We start from the raw sequence: 15,378 nt of genomic DNA on the forward strand, positions 1-15,378 counted from the left end.
CAGCGTCAACTTGTAAGTGATCTACGGTGCTTGGCCAGCAGGTTAAGCCCTTCCACTGTATTGGTATCTACATATCGTTTAGACTCGTGCCCATGTTCACCTGCACGGAAGCGGCGTCTCCTTAGAGTTCTTCAGCGCAAGGTTGGTGGCTCCTCTGGGGCCATTTGGAGGCCGTGTGGGCATGATGCTATCCGTTCCGCTATATATATCCGGTCGCTAATTGGCTAACATAGATAGATTTGAGGGTTGGGAATTCAATGCTGCCGCCCGTGAGCTAATGATGATAGACGTGGGCGCAATGGTCCAATCATGATGGGTAAACAAGGGGTCAAGTATGTCATTGATCTGATGTATGAGTACGATGTGATCCACAACCTGATTTCATCTGCTACCGCGAAACAGCTTGACTGAATACAATGCACACGAGTCCGCCGGTAAGTGGGCTTGGAGCTCTTGAAGCGAACACGGTTTCGCACTTCGAACAGCTGTCTTGATCAGGCTGCCCGAAAAACAAGGATTGCGCTTTCCGGAGGCGTCCACAGTGGAGGGCACGTAATCGCCCCCATGATATAAGTAAACTGCCTAAAGCGTGCTCGGCACGATGGTCATGAGCCATGGCATCGATTATCCGCTATGAATCCACTTCTGAGGATCTCATATGGTGGTATTCGGAAGTTTCTGAGAAAGGGCGCAGCCGGAGAATTCTCGAAGCGGCAGATGGTGGCAGCTGGCACGAAGTTGAGACTGTTCCGTGCGTGGCCGACGTTCCGTTATAGCCACCCGCAGTGGATTGGTCGATATCGGGGTTTGGCCCAGACTTATTCCGCTATCGATATCGCGTTATTCTCCGGTAAACGGTGACTTTCGACGGCTGTAAGCACAACAAACAAACGGCAGCCGTTGAAGTGAAGTTTTACTTTTACAGCGGCCTCATCTTTGTACGTATTGCGCGAAATATATGGAACACCATGACTGGAACATGAAATTGTACCGTTGCCGCCGGTACATTTTCATGATTGTCAATGTCTGAGTAGTCCCCCTGGACCTGAGACCCTCTGTCAACTTGAATGAGGAAAGGGGGAGGCGTCAGGTCGGTCCGATAACGCAACGAAATGAAGGATTAGGCTATATATTAGCACGGTATCTAGGTTTCACTTCTGAAATTCATGCATACGCTTGTGAGCGTTCTGATCAGCACAGTAGTCAATGTGTATCGGCAGCCCTAGTACCTAGTACGTACCGCGATTGTGAATGAACCGCTGAGTGGAACGGTAAGAACGGGTAAGTGGAAAAGTGATCGGAAGGTATCTCCTCGCACGTGGCGAGCGGGTGATCGGGTGAGCCTTGTGCAAGGGAGTTCGATATGTCAAAGAGCATGATGGTGCGATTCGACGGCGTCGCATGCAGCGGTCAGCAGCAGCCTGTGTTCTTCTGCGTTGGGCACGGCGGTCGGACGAGGCTTAGGAGGCCCAAGGGCTGTTTAGACTAGTGGCGGAATGAGCTCATCGGATTCGTGGCAGCTATAGTAGCGTTTCCACGCATAAAACAGCTATTTCCATTGGATACGTGGTGAAAGCGGTGCTCTGAATGGTCGTGGGGGGATTGAGTTTGATCGAGTTATATGTTCAGCCAACCGATTTTCGTTCTGAGAATGGAGGATGGAGAAGAGGTCGTACGACTGGTGTGTTAGGACGGTGAGATCGGTTTCTATGGCACTGTGTCTCAAGCTGGGGCTATGTTTAAATTGGGATCAGAGCCTCTGGCAGAAGGCGCTGTGGAGTGATTTTGGTGAAACCATTGTTTGATGCAAGTTCAAGTACTTCTCATGGACGTGGACACGCATGATTTCCTGGGCGTGAAAGCTTCTGAAGGCCGCCGATGAGGATAAAAATTGAGTAGATCAGCCAATGCTCGTCTGCGTGCACGTCGGAGGTCGCTGTCGGTCAGTCGGTGGCAAAGGTAGCGCGGCTACTCGGATGGTTCTACAGAAACTTCTGCTGAAGCGCGATACGCTCGCTTGCCATCAACAAGGCACATCAAATACGAAAGAACGTTTAGATTGATTTCGGTGGTAACGAAGATTGGCCGGTCAACAGCACGCGAATTATTGTGCATTCCTTATACTGCACGAAATGGCATGGAGACGATTTGGAGGATTGGAGGTGTCATTTTTGGGCAGAAACGGCTATAGGTTACCAAGAAAGCCAAGGAGCAAAGCATAGGATGATATTAGTGGCTTGGCATGGCATTTCGTATGCGACCAAGCTGGTGCTAATTCAGAAGTCAGTACACAGACGTGCTTCTGAAGGATGGATTAATTTTATTTAATTATTTTACGGGGATAGAGCGTAGAAATGGAACGCACGAAGCGGGATCGGACGATTTGACCCTCGGAATTGCTAACTTACAATCTGGCACAAGATAAGCGACTTACATTTCCCAGCCGAGCGTCGCCGAACCGTCCCAACCATCTGCATCGTATTTGACCCTGTTTGTACTTTGATCGTCCAGGTATCGTCTGAAATAAAAGCCAACATACCGGCAGCCTCAACGCCTTCCTTCCTTCTGAACCACCACCGCCCTCATCCTCCTCATCGTTGCCCGCACCTTCGTACCCGCCCTAGCCTCCCATCCTAGCGCGTACAGGGTTTAATCCCTCGGATCCCCCCACACTACTCAATCCTCTCAGCTGTCGCTCGCAATGTCCGGAAACATCGAAAAGGAGCAGGGCGAGTCGCCCGTTAGCCCCACGGAGGCACCGGAAAAGAAGAAGAGGGAGTACAAGGATTTTGGCCACGAAGAGGCAAAAGCGACTCGTAAGTGCTGGCCAGATAAGTGCTTAGAGCGGGATTACTGACGCCAGCGTGTCGATAGACGCAAATGTCGACATGTCCACTGTACGTATCACTACTCTGTTTAATACAGAGGCGGTCGCTCAATTATTCCATATAGATCGAACTCAAGGCCGAGGACTTGTACGATAAGGAGAAAGTCGACCTAGAGACGATTCTCATTGAGGACGTGTTCACGCTATTGCAGTGTGACGAAAATGGTTTATCGGAAGACGAGGCTAAACGCCGTCTTGAGCTTTTCGGTCCCAACAAACTGGAGTCGGAAGAACAGAACGCTTTCCTCCAGGTTCGTATTCTTTGATTTCTCCGAAGCGGCGTAAACGAATAAACTCCCCCCGACAGTTCTTGTCGTTCATGTGGAATCCTCTGTCCTGGGTCATGGAAGCTGCTGCTTTGGTCGCCATCGCTCTATCCAATGGAGAAGGTCGTGCACCTGATTGGCCGGATTTCGTCGGAATCGTCCTACTTTTGTTGATCAACTCCGGTATCGGCTTCTACGAGGAACGCAACGCTGGTAACGCTGTTAAGGCCCTCATGGAGTCGTTGGCTCCAAAGGCCAAGGTCAAGCGCGCTGGTACGTGGAAGGAAATCGAATCGTCGGACCTTGTCCCTGGTGACATGGTCTCATTCAAAATTGGTGATATCGTTCCCGCCGACTGTCGTCTCACTGAGGCCATCAATGTCTCTATCGATCAGGCCGCTCTCACCGGAGAGTCTCTCCCGCAATCCAAGAAAACGGGGGATCAATGTTTCTCGTGAGTATCAAATTGTTCCTGTGGAGTTGAGGGTCCATGCTCAAATGCCCTATTTTTAGTGGTTCCACCTGTAAACAGGGTGAAGCTGAAGGTGTCGTTATCTCTACTGGAGCAAACACCTTCTTCGGACGTGCTGCATCATTAGTCGGCCAAGACGATGACACAACTGGTCACTTGCAGAAGATTCTCGCCCAAATTGGGTCTTTCTGCTTGGTCGCTATCGGTATCTTCGTTGTCGCTGAAATCCTCGTCCTCTATGCCGGCTTCCGCTTCACATACCGTCGCGGTCTCGACAACTTGCTTGTGCTCTTGATTGGTGGTATCCCCATTGCTATGCCCACCGTCTTGTCTGTCACCCTCGCTGTTGGTGCTCAACAACTCGCCAAGCACAAGGCTATCGTCACCCGTATCACCGCCATTGAAGAATTGGCTGGTGTCACCATCCTTTGCTCCGACAAAACTGGTACACTTACCACCAACAAGCTTACCATCGACAGGAATACTATCCGCACCTACGGTCCTTTCTCTGCTGAGGATGTTATCCTCCTTGCTGCCTACGCTTCCCGAACTGAGAACCAGGATGCTATTGATGCATCCGTTGTCCAGGCTATTGGTGACACTTCCCGTGCTCGCGCCGGCATCAAGCTTCTCGATTTCAAGCCATTCAACCCCGTCGACAAGCGTACTGAAATTACCTACCGCGAAGAGTCGACTGGCAAGCTAAAGCGTGTCACCAAGGGTATGACTGGTATCATCATCGAACTTTGCACACGTAACAAGACCGAAGAAATCGAGAACCGCCTCGAAGCCGACGTCGAAGAGTTCGCCACCCGCGGTCTTCGTGCACTCGCTGTGGCGTTCGAGGAAGTTGAGGGAGATGACTTTGAGGCTGAGGGTAACGGATTCGAACTGATTGGTCTCCTCGCTATCTTCGACCCTCCCCGTGACGACACTAAGCAGACCATCGACGATGCTCTTTCCCTCGGTGTCAAGGTCAAGATGGTTACTGGTGATCAGCTCGCTATCGCAAAGGAAACCGGTCGCCGCCTTGGTATGGGTGACCACATGTACCCCGCTAAGGTGCTCAAGGACGGACCCGCTCCCGGCAGCAAACACGCCAACCTCGACGAGATGATCATGGATGCCGATGGTTTCGCGGGTGTCTTCCCCGAACACAAGTACGAAATCGTCAAACGTCTGCAAGCCCTCGGTCACCTTTGCGCTATGACTGGTGACGGTGCCAACGATGCTCCTGCTCTGTCCCGCGCCAACGTCGGTATTGCCGTCGAAGGTGCTACTGATGCCGCTCGTGGTGCTGCTGATATCGTCCTTACCGAGCCCGGTCTCTCAACCATCGTTCACGCCATTCGCGGGTCCCGAGTCATCTTCCAACGTATGCGTAACTACTCTATCTACGCTTGCGCTGTCACCATCCGTATCGTCGTCTGCTTCGCCATCCTCGTCTTCGCCTACAAGTTCGAGTTCCCTCCATTCATGGTTCTTATCATTGCTCTGCTCAACGATGGTACCATCATGACTCTGTCTGTCGATCGCGTGCTCCCTTCGATGACACCAGACAGTTGGGATCTTGCTGAAATCTTCGCCTACGCTGTTGCCTACGGTCTCTACTTGACTCTTTCGACGTGAGTTATTTCTTTTAGCGTTAATGAAGTGATTCTGATTATTTGCCAGTGTCATCCTCGTCATTGTCATCATGGAGACAACCTTCTTCCAGGACAAGTTCGGTGTTGCTCTCGACAATGCTCCCGGAACTCGCCCGGATCCCAACGACAGACAATTGCACATGGTTGTTTACCTCCAAGTCGCTATTATCTCGCAGGCTTTGATCTTCGTTACTCGTTCCCACGGATTCTTCTTCATGGAGCGTCCTTCCGCAGCTCTTTTCGGTGCATTCTGCATTGCCCAACTCGTCTCTTCCATCATTGCTGCCTACGCCAACTGGGGCTTCACCAGCATCCGTGCTATCTCTGGTGGATGGATAGGTATTGTCTGGGTTTGGGTAAGCATCATTCTTATCGTACATCAATACACTTTGGCTGATCACGCTGCCTCTAGAACATCGTTTGGTTCATTCCTCTCGATTGGATCAAGTTTGCCATGAAAGCCACCGTGATCAAGTATCTCCGCCAACGTCACGAGCGCAAGCAGGCCGAGATGGTCAAGCAGACCGGCCTCGAAGTCCACCGTACCCAATCCCGCGCCGCCTCGATCCACGAGTCTTTGTACTCGAATCGTGTCTCTTTCATCAAGCGGGTGTCTCGCAAGGTTGGCTTTGGTGGAAAGATTACCATGAAGCCCGAAGAGCTGCAACGATTCAGCAGCATACAAGCTCAACGCGTTGGCCAGACGCTGGCACGCAACCCCAGTCGCACTGCATAAACCAATTCCCCTGTACCCCATAGATGAACATAATCAATACCCTTCTACACGTCTTTGCACATCTCGTTTCCTATTCTTGTATCTTACCTCAAGACCTGTCGTCCTGTGGTGTCCCCCTGCCCCTTTCCACGCCGTACATCTCTCACACTTCGATGGATGGTCTTCCGGTCTCTTACTGCTTAGGGCTTGTTTGCGTCTTTGGTGTAAATTGGGTATGTGATGTTGCTCATTCGTATTCCTCCCTTCCCCTATCCCCTGCCCACATACATCCCTCTATCCACGAGCCCTTCTCATGTTTATATACGCCATTTTTACTTCATTATTATCTTCACTTGGATTCTCCACGACACCTTTACTAGTTCTTGTCTATTCTTGCACGAACGACACCACGACGCCGTCCACCACCTATATAGCTACGATGTGCATGCCATAGTACTACTCTCTAATACCTCAAAATGACGAATACATAGAAATTGAATTCCAAGGTTCTGTGTGTGTTAAGTGGGTGCTAGGTTCTTAGACGGTGCTAGTCGAGTTCAGTTGTTCAGCTCATGGGGCTAATTACTAGGATGATCCAGTGGCGCTGCAGCCGCGAAAGCTTCAATTGTCGTCAGAGCGTCGTGTCAGGAGATTTAAAATAAAAGGACGCTAGTATATGTACCGTCGAAAAGGTTTCATATCCCATAGGCCAGGGCAGCGACGATGAATTCCATACATATACTTGTTGCGATAGTAGTGAAGTGATAAATATGTACATGCATTACGCTATAAGTCATGAGAGTAGATGGAAATGGGTGTACTGAAATGTCTTGCTTTGCAGTGTCACTAATGATGGCAGGAATTCATGGACGTAAATGCTCGAGGAAGAGAGAGGAAAGTATAAGTACGGATACTGAAGATGCCTAGCGCATCGTACCCGAACCGCCTGTTTTGACCTAACGTCGCGACTGGGCAGACTAGAGAAAACGCTTCTTTCATCGCAGCGACGCCTTCGACGTCCTCGTACTCATTCCCATGGTCTCCGCCGGGGCACCATGTCCAGAGGTCGCACTCCCTGCAACGGATCCCGCTGCCGAGGTCCCTCCGTTTGCGCTTGCATTCCTTATACTCAGCAGGACCTCTTTGCAATACTTCAACTTCTCCACTAGCTTCTGGTTGAACTTGATCTGGTCCGCATCCATGCCCTCAACAGTGATTGTTGACCCCGATCCCCCGTCGACACCAGTGCGGCCGCGTGCTTGAATATGAAGAGACGTCGCCATGATGTCGCTCAACGTCCACCGGGTGATGTTGTAGTTCTTGTCGATGTGGGTGACGACAAGGCCATGCGACGACAATATCAGTTTGGAGTGATCATAGAAGTTAAACTAAAGCAGGAGACGTTAGGTCACGCAGGCGACAGAGGAAACGGGGAAACATACTTGAAGAACGTCGTGGCTCATCTTGAAGACGATAACGTGCTTCATCCGGAGGTACTTCTGAACCCAATCCATCCCTTTCGTCCTCTCGGTTGCTTGCCATGTGTAATCGTTTTCAGAGTACAGGCGCTCCATGATGTAGCGTTCAAAATGCTTCAGCAAGTATACCTTGGACTTCAACTCCTCTGGGTACTCATCGACAGTGTGCGACTTTCGAACGTATACTGAACCTCCATGGCGCGCGGAGATATAGTCGAAATGTCTACGAACAGGTGAGTACACACGCCCCGAGTGAAACCGTTGTCACGAACCTCTTGTCAGCACTGAGGATCATACTTGTACTGTCGTTGAAGTAGACTCCCATGCTACCATCCGTCAACGCATACCCCATCCCGTACTTATTGCAATAATCCACCCAGCTCACGATGAACACCTTCTCGTCGCGCAGGGGAACGGTCGGGTCTTCCCTAGGATCCTTGAAAACCTTCCCATGCGACTTAGCATCGAACGCTAGCGATAAGACTTGCAGGGCAGCATCGAAGCCGGTTAACTTAGAGTTCAACTGCTTGGACGAGGACTGTTGGGGTGGCAAGACGCTCGGAGCGGGATGCTGAGTTGTCGATTGCTTAAGCGCGGCGGGAGGGACCATCGTCACGTCCTTCGAAGTCTTCGAACGCACGGGCTCTTTACCCTTATTGCTTCGCAGAGGCGCAACAGCTGTCGGAGGAATGTTCTCTTGGTCCCGTCTGTCTCTAGATTCCCAGCCTTTTGATGAGGCACTAGCGATGGGACGAGGGAGTGGTGTAGGCTCTTCCTCTTCCTCCTCTTCGTCACTCTCCCTGACAGGTACCATTTGAGCAACGATCCTCGCCTTCTGGCTCTCCACTAGCTTCTTCCTCGTGTCTTCTTCCCGGTGATCCATAGGGTCAAGCTCCCGTGTTCGACTACCACCTTGAACACTCTGGGCCCTTGCGCTCTTCGCTAACGGCGACTCCTTGGCGGCGGCCTGCAGCTTCCTCATTAATGGTTCCCCACGATGGTGTGTGGCGTTATTGGCCATGAGCAACGGCTGCCGTGCTGAGGTGAGGAGGTCGGCAATTGGTGAGCCAGGTTGCACGGCTTTCTGGAACTCTTTCTCTTGCTGCGCGAGACTGGACGTGATACTTTTACCCAAGCTCGATGTCGGCACAGAGACGCCGACGTGGTTGGGAATGCGCTCGACCGCGGGGTTGTCGATAACCTTGGATGGCAATTTGATGGAAGTCTGCTGGTCCTCGTCAAGCATGCATTCACGTTTAAGGCGGATGAAGTTTTGCTCGCTGGCTGCGCGGGTGACATGGCGAAAGTCGGGTACGCCATCTTGAGCTGTAACGGGGATGTAGCCTGGTACGAGACCTTGGATGAAGAAGGGATGGTCGAGAATTTCATGGAGACTGGGGCGGTCGTTCGGGTCGGGGGTAAGGATAGCCTGGATGAGGGTTCGCGCATGAGAGGAGATGGGTCGCTCGGCGGGGAAGTCGTATTCATTATCACGAATCCGCCTTCGAGAGTGTAAGTTCATTTTCAACATACAGATAGAGATCGACGGCTTACTTGTAGATACTCTTGACATCTTTCGTTTGGAACGGTGGGCGGCCTATCAAAAGTGTATACAACATAACTCCAACTGACCATGTATCTACTTCGAAGCTATGGCCATTCGCGGTATCAAACAACACTTCCGGAGCGATGTAGTTCGGCGTGCCGCAAATGGTCTTCTTGCGTTCGCCCGGATTCTCAATGAGAGCAGCGAGACCGAAGTCGGCTACTCGGATATTCATGTCGGAGTCTAGCAATATGTTTCCGAGTTTGAGGTCGCGGTGTATAACTTGGTGCGTATGCATATAGTGGCATGCCCCGATTATTTGTATTTTGAAATACCGAGCTTCGGGTTCGGTTAGACGGCGCCTCCGTCGGAGAAGATCCATGAGAGACCCAGACGAGCATAGTTCGAGTGCCATATAAACGTTCTCGTCGTCGTCGAAACATTCTTGAAATTGGACGATATTAGGATGCGCCAGGGATCTGTGTATCTTGATTTCCGCCCAGAGCTACCGCATGTACCCTCAGCATTCAGCGCAAAGCACGTTCTGTGTAGAGCTCACCTTCGTTTTGGCTTTCTTGGATTGGAGGGAGCTTTTCGACAAAACCTTACATGCGAGCCTATTGCCGTGCACGTCTTTTACTTCGTAAACTCTGGCGAAACCGCCCTGTACTGGTGTCAGTCTGCTTGTACTTTAGACAAGTAAGATGGCGGACGCACCTCTCCGAGTAATCCAACTTTTTGGAACTGGAGGAGGCCGTGTGCATCCTTGATGATTCTGGGAGGTGAAGGTGGGATTGCCTTGGTCGTCTGCCTCGACAACGGTGGCGATGATGGAGGTTTCTTTTCGGCGAGTTTGGGTGGGGGAGACCGCGGAGCCTTCGGGAGCGCCTTTACGCTCAAGGCGGCGTTCGGTACATTGTGCTGGTTGTGGGCGTTGGTGAACGGCGGTCGTCTTGAAGTCGTGTGCGTCGGGATCGGGTTCATGTTGATTCTTGGGTTAAATGGTTGTGGGTATACGGACATTTCCTCTGGTCAGCCTGACGCCGTGGTGGTAAATGTTAAGGATGTTTGGTTCGAAATGGTCCGGATTTGGTTCGAGTGGCGGCGCGTTGTTTCCTCGTGTTCGTCACGTGAGCACTGAACCACCATCATCATGTGATCGCGAGCGGCTCAAGCGCTTAGCGCACGCGTTGAGGAACCCTGTTGAAGATTTCTCCTTCACTCCCATCTCCTCGGGCTCGTTAAGATGCCCGCGCGAACGGTCAACGGTGACGACGCGCCTTTGGCTGACAAGTTCCTTCCCCACGTCAAACATATCTTCAGTGAAGTACAAGACACGACCGGCAATCACCAGAAGAACTATACGCACCTATATAAAGTTCACCAAGAGGCCGCAAAACACGTCGAACGCGTGAAGAAGGGAAAGAGGTACATTGTGAAATATGTGGGCGAAAACCAATTCGAGGACGCCTTCTTTAACTTGGTCGTAAAGAGTCTTGCTTTGAAGAAAGGGGTGAAGCAGGCAGATAACATTGCGAAGTTCGTGGGGGGATACGTGAAACACGCAAATGAGAAAGGTGTGAGAGATTTATACTGCGTTTGTATCGTTTTTAAGCTATTCATTCAGCATCTGAGCTGAAGATGGAGGATGACGAGGATGCGGACGATGATACAACGGCATCTCGTTTCACCGCCAGTCTGTTGGGGCATCTCCTCGAAGGATTCGAGGCGAAAGACAAGACGGTCCGATATCGCGTCCTTCAAATCATCACCGAGATGGTAGCTCATCTAGGAGAACTCGAGTATGTCGCACTCACTGCCTACGTCACCCGCTGCTCAGCGCCATCTAGTGTTGATGACTACCAGAAGCTACACACAGCCCTACGGGCCCGCGTCAACGACAGAGAGTCTTCAGTACGCATGCAAGCCATCATCGCTCTCTCGCGTCTGGTCGACTCCGAGGACCCGGATGAGATTCCAGACGGGGAGCTATCTGGTTCTGACATGATACTTCAAGCTATCTCCGGCGATGCCTCCGCTGAAGTACGGCGGGCTGCCCTTCTCAATACCCCAGTAACGGAGAAGACCCTTCCAGTCATATTGGATCGGATGAGGGATGTAGACCCGACGGTTAGGAAAATGGTCTTCGCGAACGTTCTTGCGACAAATATAACTCAACGAGTTCAAACAGAGGAAGGAGAGGAGGAGGAGGTCATGGGTCCCACGCACCCCAAAGCAATGAAAATCTCCGAGAGGGAGTTGATCGTGCAAAATGGCTTAGGAGACAGGGAAGTTGGCGTACGATCTGTTGCCGCGAAGCTTCTCAGTTCGTGGGTGGATGCTGTTACTCCTCAGGGCCCTGTTGAGATCAAGCAAGACGAGAGCCAGCAGATGGAATTACCCGCAAAAACTGAAAGTGGAGATGTCCCTCTTGACAAGGAAGTGAAGAAGTCAAAGCTGCAGGAGGGTGTCCTTAACGTAATTGGTTTGTTTGACCTAGGCGGAGAAAGCGAAGTGCCTAGAGACGCCCTTCTGAGCATATTCGAGACACGCCCCGAGATCATCAACGAGCTCAACTTCACTGAAGGTGACGAATTACGCTGTTCCTCCATCATCAGGACTCACGCGAAGATTTCGTAGACGAGTACTGGGCAAATGCCACCTCCGAATCCGCTTTCCTTGCTCGCGTTTTCTCTGATTTCTGCCTCAAGAAGAATGATCTCGGTCGGCGAGACAATATGCTTCCCGTTGTCACCGCAATGGCATTTCACATTTCCACAACCTACCACGCCCTGCAAGATATCCTCGCCTCTCTCAGAGCATCGAATTCTGATGAGGCTGTTTTCGACGTCGATGCGGGATTGACTGACGAGGAACGTGCGAAGATGGAGGATGACCTTACAGATAAAGAGTTCGTCATGACGGAGATGCTGAAGTTGGCACTGGATTTAGACTATGCGGATGAGTTGGGAAGGAGGAAGATGTTTGCACTCGTTCGTGAGTGGTTCTTCGCCCTTGCCCGGGGGGTAACAACTAATACACGTTGTAAAGGTGACTTGATGCAGGAAAGAACTTTACCAGTAACGCTGCTGGAGCCTTGCTTGGACCTTCTACGTCAACTCTCCAATGGAGAGAGCGATCTCATTCGCATGGTCAGTGAAACCATCAATGACTTGCGTTATGCGCCGGACCATGAAGTCGACGAGCCTCCTGTAAGTGCCAGACCCGTTTTAACAGACCCAATTCATCTATCAGTACTCGATGCAGCCTGAAGATACCTCCAGTGATTTCGACGCGACTCCAGCCACCGTCAAACCCCAGCGAACCGCGGTATTCTCCAATAAGCAGGACTTAATTGCCAAGACGCAAGAAGAGGCGGATGAGATTGACCTCCGATGCCTACACTTGTGCACAGGTATGCTCGAACGTGTCAATGGGGTGCGCTCTAATTCTCTTCACACCCTCCGCGATCCCTCACAGTGATACCCTTCTTATATTCTTTAGACACTGGAAAACCATTCGACACTGGACGGTGTCCTCAAAGGACTCATTATTCCGTCCGTTCGGCGGACCGACATGATCTTCCGTTTGCAGGGACTAACGTCGTTGGGATTGTGCTGCCTGATCTCTCCGGTATGTTAATTTCGACCATGGCCTGAGCTCTGCCGTTGACGGCTCGATATAGCGCCTCGCCGGGGATTCGTACCCATTCTTCAAGGCCCGGTTCTTGGAACCGACTCCTATTTCCTTGAAAATTCGCCTAGCTGAGATCATCTTCGATATTGTCATGGTCAATGAGAGGGAGCTCCTAGCAACTGACGCAAACCGGGTATGTATATCATCGTAATCTAGTGCTTAAAGGGCCAAACTCTGAGTCTCTCGGCGTAGGAGGAACTCGCGGAACTGATGCTGCAAGGTCTTGGAAATGACTTTGGACGAGGACAGGGAAGGGATCACGAGGACGGAGAAGCCGAGGCCAAGAAACTGCAGGCAGTGATTGCGAAGGGCCTAGCGAAGCTCATTCTTGCGGGCATGATAACGGATAAAAATGTTCGCCTCAAATGTTTCGGGGCACGAACTTCGGTTAACTGGTTTTCGTTAGGTCCTTTGTCAACTTTTCAACTGCTACTTCTCGTCCGACACCGTCGACAACCAAGATCTTCGGCAATGTTTGACGTACTCTTCCCCATGTACAGCTATTCGAAATCTGAAAACCAGCATAACATGCGAAAGGTGCGTTGGCCCCACTATTTGCTCACGCTATGCTATCCGTACTGATGGTAGCACTGTATTTCCATAGGTGTTCATTCCAACCATGGAAAACAGGGAACATGCTGCCGAGGAAGAGCCTGTGCCGGCGGCGCAGATTGTTTCGATGTTCGTTGATATGACAGATCCATTGAAAGTCCTGTACGTCCAATTCGCCCAAGTGCAGCAATTCGTGGAGACTTGACTGAGCATCGTAGCGAGGTCGCTGGTAAAGACATCGACGAGGACGTCCACCTCGACCTTGCGGCAGACATCATCAAGGTTATTCTCGACGGCAAGACAGAGCTGTCCAGTACGTTTCCTATTGGTGAAGCGATTGAGTCGTCTTAATATTCGGCTTAGGGGAAAGCAAGAAAGCTATGTGCCAGGCGCTGCCTAAATTGTACTTACCGGAGGAGGCAGATCAAAGCAAGCTTCGCGGTTTGAGGCTCTTGATCCACAGTTTGATCAAGGTTTGTGAAATGAAATGCGTCACGCCGGTCGAAATTCTGATTCTGTGATCCGATCACCTGTAGCGTCGTCCGGTCAACGATGTCTCAGCGAAGAATGCAGCGGCCAAGTTCGAAACAGCGTTCTGTAAGAAGTACGAACAACTCGAAGGCTTCAGCGAAGCCGAATACCGACAATACGGGGAACTCAAGGACTTGTTCGATTTCTTGGATGACCTTATCCCGTTGAGTGGCGACGAAGAAGATGCCGATTTGAAACCACCAAAGGGCAAGAAGCGGTGAGTCGTGTCCCGCTTTGCGTCTGCGCTAGTATTGATGTGATATTGCGTGAAGACGATCTGGAAGTGTTGTCAGCGTCAGCACGGATGGTGAGATGGTATCTGGTGCGACGTCGAGAAGTTCAAGATCTGGCCAAGGCAAAGCCAAGTGCGTACCTCCGTGCTGCGCTATCCGTCCATACTCACAATTCAACGACAGGAAACCGAGATTCTCTCAGTCAGATATTGAATCCGATGAGGAGGATTTGAGGCGAGCAGTGACTCCTCCCCCGCGACCGGCGAGGCCTAAGCGTGCCGCGTAAGTGAATCCTTTTTCGTCGTTGCACGTCTTTCGTTGCTCACTACGAGCTGCCCCATTAGCGCTTTGCACCCCAAAGCTCCCCAAGTGGTAGTAATTAGCTCAGATAGCGATGAAGACGCGACACCCGTTCCACGACGACGCTCTCAATCAAGGTATGTACTTCTCGGCATTGGTCCTTTGTCCGATATTAATCTTCATTCTACTAGTCGTTCGTCCGTACCTCAGGTCAAGGAGGAAGCCGAAGAAATGGATGTCATTGTTGACGACATTCTCGGCGGCAGCGTTCCTGGGCATGACTCTATCATGGACAACAGCTCCGCGGATGAAGATGAAGTTAATGACCTTGTATTCCCCAGTGGTGATGATTAAGTCTTAATCTACTACCTATATAACCTATGTAAAGCAGCCTGTGTATTCCTATAGTTGTATTGTACTGTCCCATTAGTCGTATGTTTATAGCTCCCGTTGTGCGTTGAGGTAGCAAGATTCTGGGTGCTCACTATTTCTCATTCATCCATTCCTTCTGCGGTATCAAATATGAAGGTCCTTATTGGACAAAAATCAAAACGTATGTTGTTCCCACAATATCACTGTCGATCACTCACAATCACGGCATCTCATCCAAGTTAATTGGGAATCACCATAATCCACCGTGAACCATCATTATTGTCATTTTGCTTGAGCATAGTAGATCTCTGCCATGGAATATACACAAACTTTAGCGTCATTGTGAAACAACGTTAATCCTCATGATCACATATGTTTTAGCAAAGATCCCCAATATGTTTAAGCATCTGTCATGAACATTGAGCACATGTATTTGTTATTTGAAACGTAGATTCACGGTGATTCATCATTTCCCTATAGGAAAACTTAAAAGGCTGTTGTCACATTATTACTATGTGCCCCCACCATCATGACCTCTGCCTTGCCTCGACGTGAAGCCTGCGTCCGTTGCAGAGCATGTCTCGCCTACTGCATGCGGGGACCTAATGGATTTCCTGTATATGCAAGTCATTCTCCTGGCGTTAATGCTTGACCACACTAATACCTTGATTAGGACGCATTATC

At 50.7% G+C, this 15,378-nt stretch overlaps 3 protein-coding genes across 3 annotated transcripts; 2 read left to right on the plus strand and 1 right to left on the minus strand.

The window, feature by feature from the left end:
* Positions 1 to 2,701: 2,701 nt before the first annotated feature.
* On the plus strand, positions 2,702 to 6,007 carry PMA1 (plasma membrane H+-ATPase; the record flags this gene model as incomplete). The annotated part of the gene is made up of 7 exons (XM_036777936.1): positions 2,702 to 2,816; positions 2,875 to 2,897; positions 2,953 to 3,138; positions 3,195 to 3,607; positions 3,667 to 5,250; positions 5,300 to 5,627; positions 5,684 to 6,007. The coding sequence occupies 7 exons, from the start codon at positions 2,702 to 2,704 to the stop codon at positions 6,005 to 6,007; spliced, it is 2,973 nt and encodes a 990-aa protein (XP_036629364.1).
* A 974-nt stretch (positions 6,008 to 6,981) lies between these two features.
* On the minus strand, positions 6,982 to 10,033 carry CDC5 (Cell cycle serine/threonine-protein kinase cdc5/MSD2; the record flags this gene model as incomplete). The annotated part of the gene is made up of 6 exons (XM_036777937.1): positions 6,982 to 7,374; positions 7,429 to 7,687; positions 7,737 to 8,966; positions 9,019 to 9,515; positions 9,570 to 9,674; positions 9,728 to 10,033. The coding sequence occupies 6 exons, from the start codon at positions 10,031 to 10,033 to the stop codon at positions 6,982 to 6,984; spliced, it is 2,790 nt and encodes a 929-aa protein (XP_036629365.1).
* Positions 10,034 to 10,256: 223 nt separating this feature from the next.
* Positions 10,257 to 14,676, plus strand: PC9H_008427 (uncharacterized protein; the record flags this gene model as incomplete). Its single annotated transcript, XM_036777938.1, has 16 exons — positions 10,257 to 10,587; positions 10,638 to 11,597; positions 11,651 to 12,007; positions 12,062 to 12,222; positions 12,278 to 12,448; positions 12,515 to 12,643; positions 12,696 to 12,839; positions 12,899 to 13,243; positions 13,311 to 13,420; positions 13,477 to 13,571; positions 13,622 to 13,731; positions 13,795 to 14,006; positions 14,062 to 14,154; positions 14,206 to 14,304; positions 14,367 to 14,459; positions 14,514 to 14,676. The coding sequence occupies 16 exons, from the start codon at positions 10,257 to 10,259 to the stop codon at positions 14,674 to 14,676; spliced, it is 3,573 nt and encodes a 1,190-aa protein (XP_036629366.1).
* Positions 14,677 to 15,378: the final 702 nt, after the last annotated feature.

This window comes from Pleurotus ostreatus, assembly GCF_014466165.1.
Source record: "Pleurotus ostreatus strain PC9 chromosome Unknown scaffold_6, whole genome shotgun sequence".
Lineage (NCBI taxonomy): Eukaryota > Fungi > Basidiomycota > Agaricomycetes > Agaricales > Pleurotaceae > Pleurotus > Pleurotus ostreatus.